This window comes from Mustelus asterias, chromosome 7 (genome assembly GCF_964213995.1).
Source record: "Mustelus asterias chromosome 7, sMusAst1.hap1.1, whole genome shotgun sequence".
Lineage (NCBI taxonomy): Eukaryota > Metazoa > Chordata > Chondrichthyes > Carcharhiniformes > Triakidae > Mustelus > Mustelus asterias.
In genome coordinates this window covers 38,101,697-38,126,429 of record NC_135807.1, presented here as the reverse complement: position 1 = coordinate 38,126,429, position 24,733 = coordinate 38,101,697, and the positions used below count along the sequence as shown (strand labels likewise).

At 45.3% G+C, this 24,733-nt stretch overlaps 1 protein-coding gene across 1 annotated transcript in view; it reads left to right on the top strand.

Annotated features, from left to right (window-relative positions):
• Positions 1-1,263: 1,263 nt before the first annotated feature.
• Positions 1,264-24,733, top strand: part of LOC144495643 (uncharacterized) — a 66,853-nt gene continuing 43,383 nt past the window's right edge. Inside the window, exon 1 of the mRNA XM_078215894.1 lies at positions 1,264-1,435. Within this exon, the coding sequence (XP_078072020.1) occupies positions 1,366-1,435 (70 nt within the window). The 5' untranslated portion in view covers positions 1,264-1,365. The remainder of the gene's footprint in view (positions 1,436-24,733) is intronic.

Genomic DNA, 24,733 nt, shown 5'->3' with positions numbered 1-24,733 from the left:
CAAAATTCTGGAATTTCTTTCGCAATAGCAGTGTGGGTGTCCCTACACCATCGAGGATGCTATTTTTGAAGTGAAGACACTATTATAACTTAGGAACACATCACTCCACGCACAGTAAGATCTCACAAACATCCATGAGATAAAAGAGCGGAGGATCTGTTTAGATGGCAATGATTGAGGGATAGATTTTGGCCAACAAGTTGGAGAGAACATCCCTGCTTTGATTGAAAGCAAATATTGTTGGGCAATGTTTCTGTAAAGCACCATGCTGTGCTACGTTAAAGGCACTATCTAAATGCAAGTTATTGTTGCTGTTGATGATGTTTTGCAATTGGTGTTTGAATGGAATAGATATAATCCACAGCTTCCTGTTCACAAGTGGAAAGTAAAACCCCTCTAAACTAAAGCCTTGCTCTTTGTTTACTGTCTACATGTCTCGTCATCCTCAAAATACTTCCCTATGGCTTTCTAATTTTAAAAATGTGCCACGAATGTACAGACTCTGAAAAGGCAGATGAATTTAAGTGGGAGACTGGCATTAATGCCGCTTTTGTCCCTTTCCCCACAGTGGCACACTTGCTGTGCATTTCCAACATTTTGAAAATAATTCCAATTTTCGACATTCGCAGCTTACCTTCCTATTAAATCATCTCCTCCAGCTATTATCCAAACAGGGATTAATTATATATCACATTAAAACGAGAAAGCCTCCCTCCCCACACCCCCATCATCCAATCTCTCCTCCCCCACCTCCCCCAGCTGTCTCATTGCTGGTCTTTGTGCCTTGGTGATTATTGCTGGCGACACCCCTGCTGATATATTAAAAAGACACTGCTTGAATCTAAATGAATATTTAATGAAGGGCGAAGCATGAATATCCAACAAAGACTTGCAGAAATCAGAACCAAATATGTGGTTTATCCCCAGATTGGAAGAATGGGGGGAGGGGAACTGGCTGATGGGACACAGGTACTGGAAAGGTGGCTTGTATATCCTGCAGTATTGATTCCAGACGAGAGCTCTCCCTATTCCTCTCTCCCTCCCTCCTTCCCTCTGCAGTGCCTGGTACACACCCTGATTTTTCTCCTGAATCCTGCTGACATCATCTAGCATGACACAGCTAAGTACAGCAGAGTGCACTGTCAGAAGGGATGTTGGTGCAGCGCACTCTCAGTTGCAAAAACACGCACACAAACACACACACAGGCGGTAAGCACCCAGCAGATTAATCCCACCCCCCCCTCCATCCCCCTCCCAAACCCGGCAGCATTGCTGAAGATCAGGTGTAAGGATACCAAACAACACAAGGCTGGGCTGCTTTGCCTCAATGAATCCACAGCATTAATCCTGAGACCCAGCTCGACAATGCCTGGCGATGCAGCAAAGGATGCAGCGAGCCTACACCAGGAGTTTCAGCCTAAGCAAAGGAGCCCAGGTGAGAGGGAGAGGGGGGGAAGGGAAGGGGAGGGGGTGGATTTTAATCTGCGTTCATTTATATTTGCTCTTTTTCAGAGAATTGCCTTTTAACACTCCTGCAGCTCCCCCCTCCCATCTTTTTAAATGTTTTGTTTTGAACTCGGGGAGCTATGTGAGACTGGCATTTCATAGCGGGGGAGCGACAAATTGTCTTGATTCTCAGAGATCTGCTTTCAGTTCTGAATGTACCAGTTAAAGCAGCTCTATTGCCGCAGAAAGTAAGGCCCTGCCACCTCCAAACCAATTTTGAATCATTAAAATTAAATCCCTGCTTGCGTCCATGGTGCTGATTTTAAAATTAAGGCTTGCTATCGGGTTACATAATATAGCTTGCTGATCAGCTTACTGGAGAATGCCTGATTTAACCCACAATGGATTGTATTGAAACCCTTTGGAAGTTTAAGGCCAGATTACGGTCCCCGGACCTTAAGGCAAATGAAATGGTTTTTTTTTGGCTACAGCTGACCGGATTCGGAAATAAACGATAAAAAGAGTGAGGGTTATCACGGATTATTTCAAACACGCAGGGCTGTTTTTCAGAGACATCAAATTACATTTTGAATGACTGCATCCCTTCCCAACTGAGAGAGATTTGGCAGATGTCTTTCAGTGCGTCCTTTCAGCTGTGGCTCACTCTTGCCTCTGGGCCAGGAGATTTGAGCACAAAATCTAGGCCAACACGTTTGTGTAGCACTGAGGAAGTGCTATCCTATCGAGGATGCCATCCTTCTGGGTGAAGCGTGCAACCGAGTCCCGGGTGGCACAGTGGTTAGCACTGCTGCCTCACAGTGCCAGGGACCCGGGTTCAGTTCCCAGTTTGGGTAACTGTGCGGAGTCTGCACATTCTCCCCATGTCTGCTTGGATTTCCCCTGGGTACTCCAGTTTCCTCCTACAGTCAGAAAGACGTGCTAGTTTAGGTGCATTGGTCATGCTAGATTCTCATTCAGTGTACCCAAACAGGCGCTGGAGTGTGACAACTAGGGGATTGTTACAGTAAACTTCATTGCAGTGTTAATATAAGCCTACTTGTGACACTAATAAACTTTAAAAATCTCACCTCTCAGGTGAATATAAACTCCTCTGTTGCAGGAGGGCAGGGAAGTTCCTTTGGTGTGTCCTGACCAACATTTTAAAAATCTCATGCTTCACCATCAAAACCGATAATCTAGTCTTTTTTTAAAAAAATGCTGTTTATTGAATCTTGCTGTGCACTAGTTGGCTGACATCTTTCCTACATTACAACAGTGCATACGTACTTAAAAAGGTCTTCATTGTCTGTAAAGCAACTTGGGATGTCTTGCTGGCATGAAAGACACTACGTAAATGCAAGCCTTTAGTCATTAGGAAAGCAAAGTGTGCTGCAGAGTTTAGCAAAGAAAAACCAGCTGGATGAAATGTCAGCTTGGCTCATTTTGGTGGAAACTTTGCCTTTGGATCAGAGGATGTGAGTCTGAAGTTCCCACTGGATATAATCTGAGCTGACAGTCCAGCAGAATCGAGGGAGTGCTACACTGTCAGAGGTGTCATCTTGCAAATAAACCGTTAAGGAGCATCACTGTCAACCTGCTAAGGTGGATGCAAAAGATCCCCTGACATTGTTAAAATATTCACCGTTCGCCAACATTACCAAAAAATCCCAAACAGTTTCATAGAATCCCACAGTGCAGAATGAGGCCATTCGGCCCATCGAGTCTGCACCGATTCTCCATCAGGGCATCTTATCCAACATTTATTTCGCTAATCCCCCTAACCTACACCTCTTTGGACACTAAGGGGCAATTTAGCATGGCCAATTCACCTAGCCTGCACATCTTTGGACTGTGGGAGAAAACCAGAGCACCCGGAGGAAACACACCCATTCCCGGGAGAATGTGCAAACTCCACACAGACAGTGTCTCTGGCACTGAGAGGCAGCAGTGCGACCCACTGCACCACCGTACCGTGTCCTTTTACCAGAACATTTCCCCTATTGTTCTCCTAAAATTTATAAACATTTGTGGCTCAGAAAGAGGCCATTTGGCCCATTAGTTCTGTGCCAGCTAAAAAAAAGTGTGATCTGATCTAATCCCACTTTCCAGCTCTTGTTCCATGACCATGACGCTTCAAATATGTGCTTTCTGCCCCGACCACTCTATCTGGTGGTGGGTTCCAGATTTTGGCCAACCTCTGGGTGAAGGAAAATCTTCTTAATTCCTTCTTGGTTTTTCTCACTTGAAGTGTCTCTTTAAACTCCACCTTTGTGCACTGTTTTTCCCACAATGTCCGTCTTTATTTCTACCTCACCTGCATGGCGACTTAAACCCTCGTCACCTTAGGCTTGGTTTCTCCAACCCTTTCCTCATTCTTCACTTGAAATGAATGCTGGGTAACCTACAAATTTTGTTCCGAACGCAAACACTTGTATTTTTATTCTGTAACATATTCCTTTCTGCTTGACAGACTGAGGCAACCCCTGTAAAACATCATGGGATGTCTCATTCCCTGAGATGTCAAATTATTTGAAAGGTAAAAGATTAAGGCTCCAGCGTAAGTTCTACTTCATCAATTTCATCTCCTGAACAATGTTCTTGTTAAATGCTCCCTGATCATCACCATCACATTTTAACTCTGGCCTGCCACTGGCCATGGACCCCAACTCACTGGCCCAGACGCACAGAAATACATGTCTCACAGATTGCTTAAATCCATCTCTAACTCCCTAACCTCAAAACATTTTTTAAGAGAGTCATAGAGTCCCTACAGTGCAGAAGGAGGCCATTTGGCCCATCGAGTCTGCACTAACTCTCCGATGGAGTATCTTACCCAGGCCCTATCCCATTAACCCCACATGTTTACCCCACTAATCCCCCTAACCTACACACCTTGGGACACTAAGGGGCAATTTAGCATGGTCAATGCACCTAACCCGCACATCTTTGGACTGTGGGAGGAAACCAGTGCACCCAAAGGAAACCCACGCAGACATGGGGAGAATGTGCAAACTCCACGCAGAGAGTCACCTGAGGCTGGAATTGAACCCAGGTCTCTGGCGCTGTGAGGCAGCTGTGCTAACCACTGTGCTGCCATGTTGCCTTTTTCCAAAATATTTTATCTATATGAAGCTGAAAATCTGTTCAATATTGTCATTTAAGGAAGGAAGATATTGTATTTTTATAATGTTTTGCCACATTATCAGTTCATTCAATGCTTTACTTTGAAGGGCCAACACTTGTATAGCCAAATACACGTAGCCAGTCTGCACACAGCAGGATTCACAAATGGATTAATGATTAGTTAGACCCCGACTGCAGTAGTTTTTAGGGAGGAGCGTTGACCAACATTCCAGGAGAACCCTCTCCTCTTCCTCAAACAGTGCGGTATGACTTTGGAGTCAGGGTAGGTGCAGTGAATCTGAGGTACTTTTGCAGGCTACGGTATAACTCTGGTTTCTCGGGGGTTGGATGCACAGAAAGCCTTCTGGTGAAGTTGTTACATATTGTCATGATGATATCACAATGCATTAGTTAGCTGCCTCCATAGCACATCAAAAAGACCAGAGTCCATTTAGTTTCCTTTTTGCTAGATGCATGATGCAACAATAATGGAGTAATTGATTAATCGCAGCAATCAATTTCTGGCAGCTAGTCTCCAACAGATCCAGACATGATGCAAGGAAAATCTCAGTGGTGGAGAGTTTTGAGACCAAGAGGTTCAAAGTTACCTGATCATCTGATCCTCCCTTAGCACCTGACATGTCTCAAATTGCCTGTATACTATTTAGTTTGAATTAAATACTATCTGCTTCTCCTGTTTTTGGAGGGAGACTTTCCATAGATTCACCACTAGCCCATTGATATATTAGCCTGATATTTGGAAGGAAGGTGTTAGGGGATGATGTGGGAAGGGGTGGGTGGGTGGGTGCAGAGCTGAAAACAGCTGGTGAAGGTAACAAGTTGGGACGTGGAAGTTCTGTTAAATCTAATGGCGTGATCTCTAATGCAACCCTTGGTTGAATGGATCCTCTGGCTGGCAGCCAGGAAGGAATATTGATGGCTGGAGCCATGGACTGTCCTTGGCACTGGGGAGGTCAGATGAGCCCAGCAATCATAGAATCATAGAATCCCTACAGTGCAGAAGAGACCATTCAGCCATCAAGCCTGTACCAACAACAAACCCATCCAGGCCCTCTCCCCATAACTCCATGTATTTACCCTGTTAGTCCCCCTGACACTAAGGGGCAATTTAGCATGGCCAATCAATCTGAGCTGCACATCTTTGGAGTGTGGGAGGAAACTGGAGCACCCGGAGGAAAGCCACGCAGACACGGGGAGAACTTGCAAACTCCACACAGACAGTGACCCAAGGCCGGAATTGAACCCGGGTTCCTGGCATTGTGAGGCAGCAATGCTTGCCACTGTGTTGTCCCAGAAGGACAGAGAAAGGCCACGATTCTTTTTTACTCGTTCATGGGATTTGAGCGTTGCTGGCAAGACCAGAATTTGTTGACCATCCCTAATTCCCCTTGAGAAATGGGTGGAAAGCCACTTTCTTGAACCATTGTAGCCCATGTGGAAGGGGACACCATAGTGCTGTTAGGGAGGGAGTTCCAACTACACTGATGGACGAGTGATATAGTTCCAAGTCAGGGTAGTGTGTGGCTTGAAGGAAAACTTGCAGGTAGTTGCATTCCCATGTATCTGCTGCCATTGTCCTTCTAGATGACAAAGGTTGTGGGGTTGGAAGGTGCTGTTGAAACTGAGTATGGCATCATGGAGCCCTACCAAAACTGGAGTTAATGGGAATCAGGGGAAACTGTTCACTGGTTGGAGTCATATCTGGCACGTAGGAAGATGGTCATGGTGATTGGAGGTCAATCATCTCAGCTGCAGGACACCACTGCAGGAGTTCCTCAGGGAACGAGTGTCCTAGGCTCAACCATCTTCAGCTGCTTCATCAATGACATCCTTCCATCATAAGGTCAGAAGTGGGGATGTTCACTAATTTAATACACCATTTATGACTCCAAGCCGTTCATGGCCAAATGCAGCAAGACCTGGACAATATCCAGACTTGTGTTGACAAATGGCAAGTAACATCGCGGCACACGGGCGGTACGGTAGCACAGTGGTTAGCACTGCTGCTTCACAGCTCCAGGGACCTGGGTTCAAATCCCGGCTCGGGTCACTGTCTGTGTGGAGTTTGCACATTCTCCCTGTGTCTGCATGGGTTTCCTCCGGGTGCTCCGGTTTCCTCCCACAGTCCAAAGATGTGCGGGCAAGGTTGATTGGCCATTCTAAATTGCCCCTTAGTGTCCCGGGATGCATAGTTAGAGGGATTAGTGGATAAATATGTAGGGATATGGGGATAGGGCCTGGGTGGGATTGTGGTTGGTGCAGACTCGATGGGCCGAATGGCCTCTTTCTGCACTGAAGGATTCTATGATCTACACAAGTGCCAGGCAATGACCATTTCCCAACAAGAGAGGATCTAACCATCGCCCTTGACATTCAATGGCATTACCATCACTGGATCCCCCACTGTCATCACCCTGCAGTCTACCATTGACCAAGAACTGAACTAGACTGGACTAGCCATATAAATACTGGGGCTACCAGAGCAGGTCAAAGGCTATGAATCCTGTGACAAGCAACTCACCATCTGACTCCCCCAAAGCCTGTCCACCATCTACAAGGCAAAAGTCAGGAGTGCAATGGAATATTCTCCACTTAACTGGATGAGTGTAGCTCCAACAACACGCACTAAGCTTGACACCATCCAGGACAAAGCAGCTTGTTTGATTTCTACCCCTTCCACAAACATTCAAACCCTTCACCACCAATGAACAGTGGCAGCCGTGTGTACCATCTATAAGTTGTACTGCAGGAACTCACCAATGATCCTTAGATGGCACTTTCCAAACCCACGGCCACTACCATCGAGAAGGGCAAGGGCAGCAGATATCTGGGAACACCACAACCTGGAGGTTTCCTTCCAAGTCACTCAACACCCTGACTTGGAAATGTATCGCCGTTCCTTCACTATCACTGGGTTAGAATCCTGGAATTCCATCTCTAACAGCACTGTGGGTGTATCTACACCCATGGACTACAACGTTCAAGAAGTCAGCTGACCACCACCTTCTGAAGGGCAACTAGGGATGGACAATAAATAGTGTCCTAGTCAGCAATGCCTACATCCTGTAAATGAACTTAGAAAAAGCAATAACAATATATACACTCCCTGCACTATGCCAAAAGCCACACCCTCTGGGAGAAACAAAAAACGCTGGATGGGATATTGAATGAAGAAAGTCAAGGAAAGAGAGAGCCATATTGCTCACTGTTGCTGTTGACCCTGACCTTAGTATTGTGGGTCGGCTAAAAGCAGACTGCATTCAGTCAGGGAATTGTGGAAGAGGTGAGTAGCATCTGGGTGGCCATTAATACATTTGGACCCTCAGTGAGGAGAAGTGGAAGACAGAAAATGACCACTTCAGTAAGGTTTGGGAGGCCAAGTGTGCTGCAGTCACAGTCAGTCTTCCAATTGAGGAGGGCTTGGTTACCTAGTGGTACCTAGTGGCTATGGTGCCAGATCACAGACCATAGCTCAAATCCTGCCATGGCAAGAATGGAAATAAGTTCAAAAAATCTGGTTATTTTTGGCCTGGCAGAAATCTGCCAGACTGTTCTTAAGAACCGAATATGCTAACCCAGCATACCTTCTGAAATAATTTCTCTTCTTCTCACCACCACTGGACTGCTCCAAGATGCTTGGCGCTCTCTTTTAGCTCCTTGTTGACCCATGGCAATGACAACCTTGGCATTGGGTCAACTTGATCATAACACTCAATCCACCACCTTCCGTTCCATGATCACATCCGTTCTCTCAGGCATCAATTCATGGGTGAACTGACAATTCCCACAATTAAACAAGGAGCCGATTGAGACAATCTTTTTTGCCTCCACTGATTCAGTAATTTATCATTGACACTGCCATCTTTGTATCTGTACGTTCCTCTGTTCCTCAACTCTGATCTGTCTCCTGAACTCCCTATACAAACTTCAACTGGTCCAAAATATTCCTTCAAACTTTTTGTCTTCCTTGCCTTTAGGTGATCTCCCTGTATCACAGTGTAATTAAAGCATACAGGGAGTGAACAAGAGAGTGGGATAAAAACACTGACAGCTGTCTTGGTGAGCTGAATGCTCTATTTAGCTTCTGGAATAATCAACAATTCAGTCATTTGTTATTTATGATTTGGATGAGAATTTAGAAGGCATGGTTAATAGGTTTGCAGATGACACCAAGATTGGTGGCATAGTGGACAGTGAAGAACGTTATCTAGGATTGCAACGGGATCTTGATCAATTGGGCCAGTGGGCTGACGAATGGCAGATGGAGTTTAATTTAGATAAATGTGAGGTGATGCACTTTGGTAAATCAAATCGGGGCAGGGCCTACTCAGTTAATGGTAGGGCGTTGGGGAGAGTTATAGAACAAAGAGATCTAGGATTACAGGTTCATAGCTCCTTGAAAGTGGAGTCACTGGTGGACAGGGTGGTGAAGAAGGCATTCGGCATGCTTTGTTTCATTGGTCAGAACATTGAATACAGGGGTTGGGACGTCTTGTTGAAGTTGTACAAGACATTAATAAGGCCACACTTGGAATACTGTGTACAGTTCTGATTACCCTATTATAGAAAGGATATTAGTCCAAAGATGTGCGGGTTAGGTTGATTGGCCAGGTTAAAAATTGCCCCTTAGAGTCCTGGGATGTGTAGGTTAGAGGGATTAGTGGGTAAAATATGTGGGGGTAGGTCCTGGGTGGGATTGTGGTCGGTGTAGACTCGATGGGCCGAATGGCCTCCTTCTGCACTGTAGGGTTTCTATGATCTATGATTCTATGATTATTAAACTAGGAAGAGTACAGAAGAGATTTACTAGGATGCTCCCGGGATTTGGTGGTTTGATTTATAAGGAGAGGCTGGATAGACTGGGACTTTTTTTCCCTGGAGCCTAGGCGGCTTAGGGGTGATCTTATCGAGGTCTATAAAATAATGAGGGACATAGATAAGGTAAATAGTCAACATATTTTCCCAAAGGTAGGAGTGTCTAAAACTAGAGGGCATAGGTTTAAGGTGAGGGGAGAAATAAAAAAGGGTTCAGAAGGGCAATTTTTTCACTCAAGAGGGTGGTGAGTGTCTGGAATGTGCTTCCAGAGGCAGTAGTAGAAGCAGGTACAATTTTGTATTTTTAAAAGCATTTAGACAGTTACATGGGTAAGATGGGTATAGAGAGATATGGGCCAAATGCTGGCAATTGGGACTTGCTTAGTGGTAAAAACTGGGCAGCATGAACAAGTTGGGCTGAAGGGCCTGTTTCCATGCTGCAAACCTCTATGACTCCAAACCTCTAATTCCGGCACTAGTGACTGGATAGGAAGTAGGAGGAGGAATCCTGGCTGATTTTTTTTTCCTCTGACATCCACTGACTTGGAGGTGCTGAGACCATGTGTCATATTCCTTGGTTGATATCAGCTAACAGATCAAGAATCAAACCCAGGGCCTTGTTGTAAGCAATGCTTAGTGTCATAACAGAGTATATTTACTCATCCCATGGTGAGCGTGAACTTCAGAGTATCTAACCTTATCTCTGCCATTACTTTGACCCATAGCTGTTAGCCTTCCTTGACATGGCAGGTTCAGGGTTCCATCTGCTTCTGGAAATGCATTGCATATATCTGAAAAATTTATCTGCTGCAATAATGTTCTTTGAGAAGAGCACCTGAAAATTCTTGAAAAGGAATTTATGGAATTTAAGTTTATTTGGCCTAGGAGAGATTTTAGTTTTTTGTCTTTGTGTTATTGATATATGTTACGTTCAGCTTATAAAAGTATTCACTCCCAAAAGATACACAATCCATATAGACTGTTGAGTAGGGTGATCAGACAGGGCCTCAGAACAATGATCAAACTGCTTACTTAGGATGGCTGTGAGGCAATGTCCTGGGTGCTTGTTGCTAACATGATTTATTTAGATTTCCAGAAGGCTTTTGACAAGGTGCTGCATAGGAGACTGTTAAATAAGTTAAGAGCCCATGGTGCTAAGGGTAAGATCCTTGCATGGATAGAGGATTGGCTGACTGGCAGAAGACAGAGAGTGCGAATAAAGGGGTCTTTCTCAGGATGGCAGCCGGTGATTAGTGGTGTGTCTCAGGGGTCAGTGCTGGGGCCAAACTTTTCACAATATACATTAACGATTTGGAGGAAGGAACTGAAGGCACTGTTGCTAAGTTTGCAGATGATACAAAGATATGTAGAGGGATAGGTAGCATTGAGGAAGGGTGGCTGCAGAGTGGGGGCGGGGGGGGGGCTGTTGAAGGACTTGGGCAGGTTAGGAGGGTGGGCAAAGAAGTGGCAGATGGAATACAATGTGGAAAAGTATGAGGTTATGCACTTTGGAAGGAGGAATGGAAGCATGGACTATTTTCTAAATGGGAAAATGCTTAGGAAAACAGAAACACAAAGGGACTTGGGAGTCATTGTTCAAGATTCTCTTAAGGTTAACGTGCAGGTTGAGTTGGCAGTTAGGAAGGCAAATGCAATGTTAGCATTCATATCGAGAGGGCTAGAATACAAGAGCAGGGGTGTACTTCTGAGGCTGTATAAGGCTCTGGTCAGATCCCATTTGGAGTATTGTGAGCAGTTTTGGGCCCCATATCTAAGGAAGGATGCGCTGGCCTTGGAAAGGGTTCAGAGGAGGTTCACAAGAATGATCCCTGGAATGAAGAGCTTGTCGTATGAGGAACAGTTGAGGACTCTGGGTCTGTACTCGGAGTTTAGAAGGATGAGGGGGGGATCTTATTGAAACCTACAGGATACTGCGAGGCCTGGATAGAGTGGACGTGGAGAGGATGTTTCCACTAATAGAAAAAACTAGAACCAGAGGGCACAACCTCAGGCTAAAGGGATGATCCTTTAAAACAGAGATGAGGAAGAATTTCTTCAGCCAGAGTGTGGTGAATCTGTGGAACTATTTGCCGCAGAAGGCTATGGAGGCCAGGTCATTGAGTGTCTTTAAGACAGAGATTGATAAGTTCTTGATTAATAAGGGGATCAGGGGTTATGGAGAAAAGGCAGGAGAATGGGGATGAAAAAATTATCAACCGTGATTGAATGGTGGAACAGACTCGATGGGCTGAGTGGCCTAATTCTGCTCCTATATCTTATGGTCTTATGGTCTTAACTGATAGCAGGAAGAATGAAAGACATAGTCAGTGCACACTTGCTTTGTAATTTATTTATGAATGAACTGATGAGGAGTTAACTATGAAATCATCATTTAAAATAATGGTGGGATTTTTCGGTCATGCCCGTCTCGAAGCCGTACCATCCCTCCCGAGGTCAATGGACCTTTCCATGGTCCACTCCTTGCCCGCTCTGATTCCCGTGGTGGGCGGGACGGTAAAATTCTGGTCAATGTCTTACTAGAATGCATGGAATATTTAGTCGTGATGTGGAGGAGGGAAGGGCAATGAATTTAATGTTAAATGGACTTAGCAATTCTCTATCAAGAATATACTGCAGGCAAAAATGTTGAAATTGCAGTTGAATACATTGCTGGGGGAAAGAAGGCTCATTCTGGATGGATGAGCTCAGATGGGCCGAATGGTCTTCTGTCTAGAAGTCACAAAGGGAAATTTCTGTCAGGAGTAGAGAGGTTTCCAGAAAATGAAGAATGCCGACGAGGCCTCACAACCTGCTTCAGGCCACAGGCCCGATGCTCCAGGGTGGAAATAGCTTCAAAAGATCACATCACTAGGCCTGCTTCATCAGGCCTTACTCCTGAGGAAGAGAATGTGAATAAAATGTTTCCTATGCCTTCAATCCTAAAACCCTGATGGATACTTAGCAAGGGTTTTTATTGGTCAGTTCTCATCAACTTAAACCTTTGACTCTTGCTGGGTCCCCCAGTGTCACTGCATTGCTTTCCCTCCAGTACCTCACCCTTGTGACCATTACCCATGTCTACATATAGACAACATATAATCTACATATAGACTAGAACAATCGGATGTGTTAAGGTAGCATAGATGGAAATTCATAGAATGTTTTTGGGATAATTTCTTAGACGGCAAGTTCTGCAGTCAAGCAGGAAGCAGGCTATATGCAACCTGATATCGTGCAATAAGTTAGGATTAATTAATTACCTCATAAGGGTTTAATGACCTCATAGTAAAGGTACCGTTATGTAGCAGTGATCATAATATGATTTGAATTTTACATTCAATTTGCGAGAGAGAAGAATAGATCTAAGACTAGTATTTTAAACTTAAATAAGGGCCATTACGAAAGCATGAAAGCAGAACTAGTGAAAGTGAACTGGCAATTTAGGTTAAGGGATAGGTCTACAGAGCTACAGTGACAGACATTTAAGGGGGTATTTCAAAATACACAGAATTCCAACGGGAAAGAAAAATTCCAAAGGGAGGACTCACCATCTGTGGTTGAATAATAAAGATAGTATCTAACTTTAAAGAAAAAGCATATAATTACACAAAAATAACTAGCAGATCAGAAGATTGGACACAATATTAAAAAAAACAAAGAATTACTAAAAGATTAATGAGGGAAAATTTAGAGTATGAGAGAAAGATGGCTAAATATATAACGATCGATAGTAAGACTTTCTATAGATATTTTAGTTAACAAAGTGAGCATTAGTCCCATAGAAAGTGAGTCTGGGGAATTAATAATGGAAAATAAGAAGATAGCACATGTATTTTGCATCAGTCTTCACTATGGAGGATCTAAGTAACATCCCAGAAATAGCTGTACATTAGGAACTGGATGGAAGATGGAACTCATAAGAACAAGGAGCATTCAGCCATTCAGCCCTTCAAGCCTGCTCCTCTATTTAATAAGATCATGTGTGACCTGATAGTAACCTCAAATCTGCATCCCGTCTACCCCCCAAATATCCTATCACCCCCTTGCTTACCAGGAATGTATCCATCTCTGCCTTAACAATATTCAGACTCTGCAGGAAGAGAGTTTCAAAGACTCACGATCCTCTGAGAGCAATTTATTAGCTCTATCGCCATTTTCAAATGGGTGACCCCTTATTTTTAAACAATGACCCCCTAATTCTTGTATCTCCTACAAGAGGAAACACCATCTGCACATCTGCCCTGTCAAGACCCTCGGAATCTATATGTTTCAATCAAGTCACCTCTTAGTCTTCTAAGTTCCTGTGGATACAAGCCTGTCCAACCTTTCAAAGAACAGAGAACAAAGAACAGGACAGCACAGGAACAGGCCCTTCGGCCCTCCAAGCCTGTGCCGATCATGTTGTCCTATCTAGACCAACCGCTTCTATCCCTCTATTCCCCATCTGTTTATGTGTCAATGAGGGCACAGCCTCAAAATAAAGGGGGGTCGGTTTAGGACAGAGTTGAGGAGGAACCTCTTCTCTGAGGGTGGTGAATCTCTGGAATTCTCTGCCCACTGAAGTGGTGGAGGCTACCTTGTTGAATATGTTTAAATCACGGATAGATGGATTCCTGATCGGTAAGGGAATTAGGGGTTATAGGGATCAGGCGGGTAAGTGGAACTGATCCACTTCAGATCAGCCATGATCTTATTGAATGGCGGGGCAGGCTCGAGGGGCTAGATGGCCTACTCCTGCTCCTATTTCTTATGTTCTTATGTTCTTATGTTCAATCCAGATAAGTCTTAAATGTCACTAATGTATCTCCCTCAACCACCTCACTTGGCAGTGCATTCCAGGCCCCCACCACCCGTTGTGTAAAAAATTTCCACCGCACATCTCCACTAAACCTTTCCCCCCTTATCTTGAACTTGTGCCCCCTTGTAATTGTCATTTCTCCCCTGGGAAAAAGCTTCCAACTGTTCACCCTATCTATACCCCTCATAATTTTATAAACAAAATATCAGGTCCCTTGGTGGGGGGTGGGGTGGGGGGAGGTTGGGTTGGGGGTGGGGGCAGGGGGGTGGTGGTAGGCAGGTATGTGGGTTGAGGTTACAATCAGATCAGCCATGATCTTATTGAATTGTGAAGCAGGCTTGAGATTCCGAATGCTCCTAATTGGGATGTGTGCAAACATATACACTGAGAGCTAGGAGGCTATTTACCATTGAGTGAGGGTCACTGTTAAGTTGTGTCAGTGTTCACATGCAGACAGGTACACACAGAAACAGAGGTTATTGGAATGGAAATCCTGGTTTTTATCTTTTTCTTTAACTTTGCTGCCCCGCCCAAGATCAGTGAACTCAACATTGGCTTGGTATTAAGCTGCGACGATCTTAATGGATCAGCAGTGCTGCCTTCCAGCCAACTCCCTCCAAGGCAGACTACCAACTGCTGTCGTCTCTCAGAGGTCATTCCCACTAAGATAGGACGGGAGCAATGGAAGACACCCAACTTTAAGCAATTTCTCAACTCACCAATATCCACCTGCATCTGAATTACAATATCTGATGTTCGCTTCTCGGCCTTTTGGCTAAGATCAAGTGTAGTATGGTCGGCAGCCCATGGTTGGCCGCACTTGGTTGAGGTCATTGGGTTACACTGAAGCTTCATATGTTTCATATGAAGCAATTTTTAAAAGCGGCATCTCGGCCTTTTGGCTAAGATGCAAATGAGCTCAAGTCTTGGTGGAGGAACCTCCCCCTTCTCCAATCAGTTTGGCTCATGTAGATCAGGCCCAGGACAGGGTGGTTTGGTCGCTCGCCCTGTCTTGTCAGCCTGGATCGGAAATGTCTCAACTTGTTGAGACTCTGAATTGGATTTGAATTCCCACCATTTGCTGTGGTGGGATTCAAACCCAAAACATTAGCTGAGTTGCTGGATTAATAGTCTAGCGATAATACCAGTAGGCCATTGCCTCCCCCGGTTTGTTCCATTCTTTTTTTGATTGGGTTAGAGGCAACTAGATGGTTCCCAACAATGCTCCACCTGTTCTGGGAGTTTTTGACGGGCAATGTATTGGGAACATTAATCGGTATCTAATCTTTGCAGTACTTAACTTGCAGGTGTTTGATGTAGCAGTGTAGAGGGAACTTTTCTCTGCCCCAAACTGTGCTGATCTGGCAGTTTCTGAAGCTGACATTAGTTGCTTGGGAATGTGGAAGTGCTTCCTTTCCCAGGCTCTGTATTATTTCTCCATTCCTCATCATCTCTCTTTACATCCCTCTCCTCTCTGCTTTCCTGCCCATCCCTCAATATTTCTGTCAGTCCCTCACCATCCCTTTCTTTGAGCATGAAAAATTACCATCATCAAAACCAACACAAGTAAGGGTATTTGGCCCAAACAGTCTACACTGGTGTTTACCCTCCACACACCCACGCAAATAGTTGTAACCAGCATCACTGAAACCAATTATCTGGCCATGACCATGTTTCTGTTTGTGGGAGCTTGTTGTCTGCAAATTGGCTAGCATGCTACACTTTAAAGAGGACTTCACTGGCTGTAAAGCTCTGAGGACAAGAGAGGCGTCATATAAATGCAAGTGTTCTTTCTTTTCCATCCACGCTGCAAGATGCTATCAACATAAAATTGCCTCCCAATGAGAGAAGTGGTCTTTTGCCTCGGGATGTTTTCTGTACCTTCACTAATCATGGACAGGAATAGCATGGAAGCTGAGCCAATAATTGGGTTAAAAGCTTTTTGTGTCTGAGTGCAGCAGGAAAGCTTAATGCTCTTCACTTAATCAATAAAAGGGCTTCTATTTCAACTCTGCAGCTTTTGTAGATGCAAAGTTTTGATTACATACTGGAGAAAAGCAAAGCAATTCCCCTCCGGTGTCTGTGTCTCAGTGTCAGCTCCTATACATGTACAGTCTGCAGTGGATAAAAGGACTAATTCACTTCCATCTGGTAATATATGGCTCATGTACATGTGCAGAATGCATTGAGTAAAAAGGAATGATTCACTCACTTCATTCTGGGCAGCATGGTGGCACAGTAGCACTGCTCCCTCACGGCACCAGTGACCCAGGTTCAATTCTGGCCTCGGTTCACTGTCTGTGTGGAGTTTGCACGTACTCCCCGTGTCTTGGTGGGTTTCCTCCGGGCACTCCGGTTTCCTCCCACACTCCAAAAGATATGAGGGTTAGGATGATTGGCCATGCTAAATCGTCCCTGACTGTCAGGGTACTTATGGGGTGAATACTGGGCTTATGGGTTAAGGCCTGATCGTTGTTGGTGCAGGCTTGATGGGTTGAATGGCCTCCTTCTGCACATGTAGGGATTCTATAGTCCCGCATGGCCTTTGCCTGTCTCAGTTTCAACTCCTACACATGTACTGTACACTGTATACTGAGGTGGAAGAAATGATTCACTTAGGCCTACTAACGTATGGCTCATGCATGTAACAATGAGCTCCTCTGCATGTACACTACACACCTGGTTGAAAGAAAAACTAATTGAAAATAAAGAGTAGAAATATTGTAAATGTTTACTGAACTGTGTCCTGGCTGAATGTCTCATCGACTGGAAGTGTCGTATCCAGTAATGCAGTCTGGTGACTGCGTCAGAAACCCTGGCTGCACAGTATCACCAATTCCAATTCAGTGGCACTTCCACTGGTCTTCTCTCTGCTCCAGGCTTTCATCTGTTCCCATGGAAATGCAGGCAAACGACAATGTCTTAAGCCATTATGGCTTGATCAGGGAGCTCTTTTTGTTATAGTGAATATTCCAGAATGTTCTTTGGGCAAGAGCACAGAGAACTAATTAAATCCCTGAAAGACGGCCAAATGCTTTTTAATGAGCTGGGGACACAAACACATGCTGCAACATACACTTGAACTCTTGATGCGCTTGCGGGCAGTTTTAAAACTGGTTCTTCGATTAGGTTGTGGGGCAGCTTACTGCATCAGATCAACGGTGTCAGATCATCTCCCATCCTTTGTTTTACAGTGAGAAAGAATAGCTGGTTTTATCGATTGCTGCTGCCTCCTCCATAGACTGAGTACTGAAGCAGACAGTCTGTATCTGCTGCTGGCTGGTAACATCAGGGGATAGTTAAACTTGTGAATCTCTTCGCTTTATTCCTCGCTGGAATCCTAATTCACTCTATCCTATTTTCACCCGAGGATGGTGTCCCTCACCGAGGGCCCAATCTCTTCAACATTTAATGGTGGTGTTTGCTGTGGGGCTCACCTTTCAATGGCGTCCCTTGCTATGCATCGGGGGCCTTCACCTCTGGATGTGTCCCTAACAGTCTGTCTGGGTCTTTCATTCTTGGGTGGTGTCTCTCGCCACTAGGAACCTCATATAGATTTGTAAGTTTAAAAAGACTGGCCGGAATTCTCCCAGTGTCATAGCGGAAAGGATAATGGAGTGATCCATGTCGGTCTCTCAGGCGCGCTCCACATCGCAATTCTCCCATACTCATCTTTTTTGGAGAGTTGAGCGTTTTGTGCTGATACTGGGTTGGGGGGTTGTGGGGGGAATGGGACCTAAATGTGCTGGTGAGCCTTACTTCTGAGCTCTTGGGCACCATTTCACAAGGGTGCCCTGATCTCAGAGTGCACTGAGAGACTTCTCCCACCCCCCCTAATCGACAGCATGTTTCCCCCCCTCCCTTCCCCAACAAGGGAAGTTGGCATTGGGGCACCAGGGCCCTCCCAATAGGTCCCCCTTCCCGACCCCTGATTTGTGCCCCCATTAAGACCGCCTTCAAGATCCACCCCTGCATGACCTCCCAAACCCCCCCTCGCATAGCCCCTCTGTCATGGACCCCACTCAGGCCTCATCCCCTCAGTGGTGCCCAGCTAGTACAGCTGGGCTGTCCAGTGGCCACTGCCAGGCACCGCTGGTGCACCATGTGGGCCCTGCCAAGTGGGCACTGCCCAATGGGCACCACCTGGCCATGCCCCTGACCATCTGGATGTGCCAGTGGCTTCTGAGCTCCTCCCTGACATGGCCATTGCACCGGGTCTCTGCGAGTGGAGATAAGTAGTGGTTTCCGAGCTGTGCCCCGGAGGCCGGTGAATTCCATGCGCTGGGAGTTGAATGGGCTATACAAATTTAAATGCTATTTTAAATATGCTAATTGGCCTCTATCTGGTTCGTGCCATTAGGAAGGGGCTGGGTGTGAAATGGATTTTAAGTCCTCATGCTACTCTCTGGGACCAGCGCGACCTACTAATGGCACAGCGAGAATCCCTCCCAATATACTGCATTTTTGGGAATTCAAAGGCATGCAAATCTGTAAACAGATTGCATTGTGTGGGGGAGTGTGATGATGGTCAGATTCCAATAAGGAATTACTTTCCCAGTTGGTGTACCAGCTATGTTGTTTGCAGTTGCCTGCATCACTTAAGTAGCTTTGTCCATGCCCAGGTGGTCCTGGAAAAGGAGCATACGGTGCCATTGGTACATGTGGGACTGGAGCCCATAGTGAAACATTATAACCTAGAACGTTTTATGGCATAGAAGGAGGCCATTCACCTATCATGTCCATGTCAGAAATAGTGGATACAGAAAATAATATGACTGGCTAAGTTTGCAATATAAAGTAAAGGCTACGATTCTGAAGAGGAGGCAGGAGCAAATGGATCAGGAGGAGTATGTACACAAATCATTGAAAATGCCAAGGAGGATTGAGAAAGTAGTTAATAAATAATATGGGATTCTGGACTTTATAAACAGAGGCATAGAGTGCAAAAGTAAGGGAGTTATGATGAAGCATTGCTTTGCCTGAACTGTAACATTGCATCCAGTTTTGGGCCCCACACTTCCGGAAGGATATGAAAACATTAGAGAGGGTCTGGAAAGGATTTATGAGATTAGTTCTAAGGCTGTGAGGAAAGTGGAGCTGTTCTCCTCAGAGAAGAGAAGGTTAATAGAGATGTTTAAAATCATGAGGTTTCTGGATAAAGTAGATAGGGAGAAAAACACATTACTGCGGATGCTGGAATCTGAAACCAAAAGAGAAAATGCTGGAAAAACATTGGCAAAGGGTCATCTGGACTCGAAACGTCAGCTCTTTTCTCGCCTTCCAGATGCTGCCAGATCTGCTGAGATTTTCCAGCATTTTCTCTCTAGATAGGGAGAAACTGTTCCCATTGACTGAAGGGGCGGGAAAGAGAGGACACCGATTTTAAGGTGACTGGCTGAAAAATGAAAGATGAGTTGAGGAAAAAATGTTTTTATGCAGCGTGTGGTTAGGATGTGGAATGTGCTGCCTGAGACTGTGGTGGAGGCAGATTCGACCATGGCTTTTTTAGCTAAATAGGAAATAGATGCAGTAGGCCATTCAGCCCTTCAAGCCTGCACCACCATTCAATATGATCATGGCTGACCATGCGCTTTCAGATCCCACTCTCGCTTTCTCTCCATACCCCCTGATCCCTTTAGCCACAAGGACCACAGCTCCCCCTTGAATATGTCTAACGAACTGGCCATAACCGCTTTCTGTGATGGAGAATTCCACAGGTTCACAACTCTGAGGGAAGAGGTTCTTCCCTCATCTCAGTCCTGAATGGCTTATCCCTTATTCTTAAACTGTGACCCCTAGTTCTGAATTTCCCCAACATCGGGAACATTCTTCCTGCATCTAGCCTGTTTATACGTTTCTTTGAGACCCCTTCTCATTCTTCTAAATTCCAGTGAGTACAAGCCTAGTCGATCCAGTCTCTCTTCATATGTCATATGTACTCACATATGTACTCACTGCCATTCCAGGAATCAGTCTGGTGAACCTTCACTGGACTCTCTCAACAGCAAGAACTGCAGCAAGACATCTTTACTCCTATACTCAAATCCTCTTGGTATGAAGGCCAGCATGCCATTAGCTTTCTTCACGGCCTGCTGTACCTGCATGCCAACCTTCAGCAACTGTTCCACCAGGTCACGTTGCACTTCCTCTTTTCCTAAACGGCCACCATTCAGATAATAATCTTCCTTCCTGTTTTTGCCACCAAAGTGGATTAATTCATATTTATCCACATTATATTGCATTTGCCAAGTATTTGCCCACTCAGCCAGACTGTCCAAGTCACCCTGCAGCCTCTTAGCATCCTCCTCACAGCACACACTGCCACCCAGCTTAGTGTCTTCTGCAAATTTGGAGATATTACATTCAATTCCTTTGTCCAAATCATGAATGTATATTGTGAACAGCTGGGATCCCAGCACTGAATAACTGAAGAGAACCAATTGCCAGGGTTTCAGAAGGTGGGGGAGTGGGACTGGCTGGGCTGCTCTTGCAGAGAACTGGCGCAGACATGAGGAACCAAGTGGTTTCGCTCTATGGATGGAATTTGATACAGACGGCAGTGTTCTCACCTGCCGAATGGAGATCCGGCAGAAGCCCAGCGCTGTCTCTCTTGCGAGAGGCCCACTAAGTAGACACCATCGGACTTTTCCTGGGATCAAGCACAGCTGGGTGTGGGAATCTGTCCCCTGAGAGCTGCCGACCAATCAGAGGCCGACAATTCTCTATTGCAGGCAGTGCCAATGAGAGTAGCGAAGGTACCCACCAGAATCCCGGGATCAATGTGGGTTCTGAGGCCAAAGTGCGTGAGGGGTGGGATAAGGATGATGGGAGTTGGAAGGGGAGGTGATGTTGGAGGAAAGGACAAGGAAGTGGCCCTTGGCGGGGGAGGGGATCCCACCTCCGGATGCCAGAACCCTCCTCATTCAAAGGCACTTAGTTAAAGTTCTATTTATTTATTGGTCGCAAGTAAGGCTGACATTAACACTGCAATGAAGTTACTGTGAAATTCCCCTAGTCGCCACATTCCGGTACCTGTTCGGATCAGTGCACTCTAAGCAGCACATCTTTCAGACTGTGGGAGGAAACCAGAGCACCCGGAGGAAACCCACGCAGACACGGGAAGAACGTGCAAACTCCACACAGACAATGACCCAAGCCGGGAATCGAACCCTGGCGCTATGGAGCAGCAGTGCTAACCACTGTGTCACCGTGCCGCCCTGACAAGGCAGCAGGCTGAGGCCCTTAAGTGGGAATTAGTGGTCCATCTGAGGGCCTCAGTTAGTGTGCAGGCGGGAAGGCTGTCCATGAGATAGATAAGATAGAAGCAGGGAAGTTGTTTCCACTGGCGGGCGAAACTAGAACTAGAGGGCATAGCCTCAAAATAAGGGGAAGCAGATTTTGGACTGAGTTGAGGAGGAACTTCTTCACACAAAGGGTTGTGAATCTGTGGAATTCCCTGCCCAGTGAAGCAGTTGAGGCTACCTCATTGAATGTTTTTAAGGCAAGGATAGATACATTTTTGAACAGTAAAGGAATTAAGGGTTATGGTGAGCGGGCGGGTAAGTGGAGCTGAGTCCACAAAAAGATCAGCCATGATCTTATTGAATGGCAGAGCAGGCTCAAAGGGCCAGATGGCCTACTCCTGCTCCTAGTTCTTATGAGCCTTCCCAACCTAGACTTAATCGGGCAGTGATAGGAAGGTGGCTGGGTCCCCATCTGGCATTCTCCATCCCCACTTCCAAATTCATCTCCCCCCTCCCCGACACCATGATTGGAAGTTTCCTTTTTTCTATTATAATTTAGTTTGCTGTTTGAGTCACTTGAAAAAGGAGACACTTTTGCTAAATTAATTTCAACTGATGACAGAGTCAACTTAACTGGTATTTTAAAGATTGAGTTCCGAGACTCGGTGCAAGCTGCCATTCTCCTGCTCCCCTCCCTTATGCCACGTGGCTCGATAAAGAAAACCGCTGATCTCGGACACAAGTGTACAAAACTGACTCAAGCGCACCAATGATCATCAACGGGGTGCCACAAGATTCTTATCTGCCTCTGACTTTAGCTTGAAGGTAGGATGTAATTTTATTGAAAGGTTGTATGCTAATGAGTATTCATGACATGCAATTGGATTGCAAATGGGAACCCATCACAGGCCAGTGTAATACGAGGCATGTCACAACCACACTGCTGACTTAACCTCTGCACCTCAATGTCCAACATTGGGAAATCGATATTTCACATCCCACCTCGTTCAGTGACCTTGCACGCCTCCTTTCCTTCTCCTGCAGGCTCTATAATGTCCCCACCTGGGTTACTAATTTCTTTCAGCGAAGGGGTTTGCAACTCTACCCATTCTGGGTCTACATGTGACTCCATTCCTGCAACACGCCTTTGACTCTTCTCCTCTGACTACTGAAGTGAGCAAACCATTCTGTGTTAAGGCAACCTCTGTGCTGAATAAAACCACCTAATTGTAACAAGGGATAGACAATAAAATCACATTCTGAGAGCAAAGGGAAAAGAATTCGCTGGAAAAAATTTTTGGGGGGAAAAAGACAGAAGGCTTCATTATTGTGAAAGGGAACAGGCTGTCCCTGGTTTATCATTATCCATTTGTGTTTTTTTCCCTCGACAAATTGTTATTTTGTAGTTTATTCAATAGTTGGAGACGTTTGCAGATTTCTAAATGACTCTTTGTCAGACGATGAATACATTGGTGCATTGTTTAAATTGGTGCTCCGACTATTGCAGGAGCCGACAGAAAGAGTGATACCATCTGCTTATACCCTGCAACCTGTCTGTTATGGATGTGCCATATGGAACTCCTCCCCATCCTTCCCGCATAGCAGCCAACCCACTGCAGCGGCCCTCGATAAAACCAGATTGCTGAACAAAATTGGCAGGGCTGCGTTATTCAAGAGTGTGAATAGATAGCATTCCCCAGCTCCCCATCCCCCAACCACTGTGATAAATGGACCATCTGTCCTTGCTGGAGGAGGGGGAAGGGTAGTCAGTGTGCATCAATCATAATATATGATGAGGGGAAAGTAGAGGGTGGGATTTTGTACCAACGTGTACGGTGACTGACAGGGGAGTTTCCCATAATATAGGCTCTGACAAGTTATTTCACCGTGTCCAGCACAGTGGAACCAGAGCTAGGCCTGCACTTGATGGATAAATTCAAAACTAATCTGTGGAAAAGATACATCCAGTGAGTTCCTCGTCAATCTATGGAACAGTCGTCATAGGGAGATAGTGGGGTTTGACTCATTCATATAAAAAATAGATAGATTTCTCTCAGTAATATTTTGGGATCAGTATATAAATAATTTGAGACATGGCATGGTAACTTGGTAGGAACGCTCAACTTTGAACTTATGGTTTTGAGAGTTCTCCACAACTGCCTCCGTAGATTGATTTCCATGATTAGCAACCTTATTTAAAGTTTATTTATTAGTCACAAGTAGGCTTACATTAACACTGTGATGAAGTTACTGTTTAAATCCCCTAGTCACCACACTCCAACATCTGTTGGGATACACTGAGAGAAACCAATCCACCTAACCTGCATGTCTTTCGGACTGTGGGAGGAAACCAGAGCACCCGGAGGAAACCCATGCAGATGCGGGGAGAACGTGCAGACGCCACACAGACAGTGACCCAAGTCAGGATTCGAATCCAGGTCCTTGGCGCTGTGAGGTAGCTGTGCTAACCGCTGTGCCACCATGCCGTCCACAGCACATCATGTGACTACCAACGTGGCAGAAGCTGAAGCAGATGAGCCTTGGAACCTTTTTTATTCAGCAATTCCTATGTTCCTGTGCTGATAGTATCTGTATTATAACAGCAATCTGTTTGAATTAGTATTGCACTAACTCGGGTGTAAATCACACTTATTGTGAAACGAAGAATGAGGAATCACAGTACAGAAAGTGGCCCTTGACCCAGCTTGCCTGTGGCAGTCTAAGCTCATCAACTCTAATCCCATTACCTGGCCCTTTCTCTAGATCCTGCTTGTGTTCTTTCTTTACAAATGCTTATCCCCACTTTCTTACAGTCTGCGCCTCAGTAATTCCGTGTGGCAAGTCATCCCACGTTCTAACAACTCTCTGGCTGATAATTTTTTTCTAACCTCCCCTTTATTCTTTCCAGGTACAGAAAATATTGAAGCCACACTACCTACTGGCTCTTAATTCATTTTATGAGAGAAATAGATAGAGTTATGAATAGTGGCTGAGCTTTTAAAGGATTCAGTGTTTGCTTAATAGCTGAGCAATCTGGATAAAGGTGAGCAGAGTGGGACAGGAAGGGACAGAGTTGAACATAGATTGTGCGTGAGGGAATAAGTCATCGTAAGGAATGCAAATTATAGAATGAAATTAAAAATTCTTTATCTAAATACACTGAACATCTACGTAGATGATCTAATGGCACAAATAGAGAGAAAATGGTGTAGATTTCATTACCATTACAGAGACATGGTTGCAAGGTGATCGAGGTTAGTATTCCAGGGTACACAATACTTTGGAA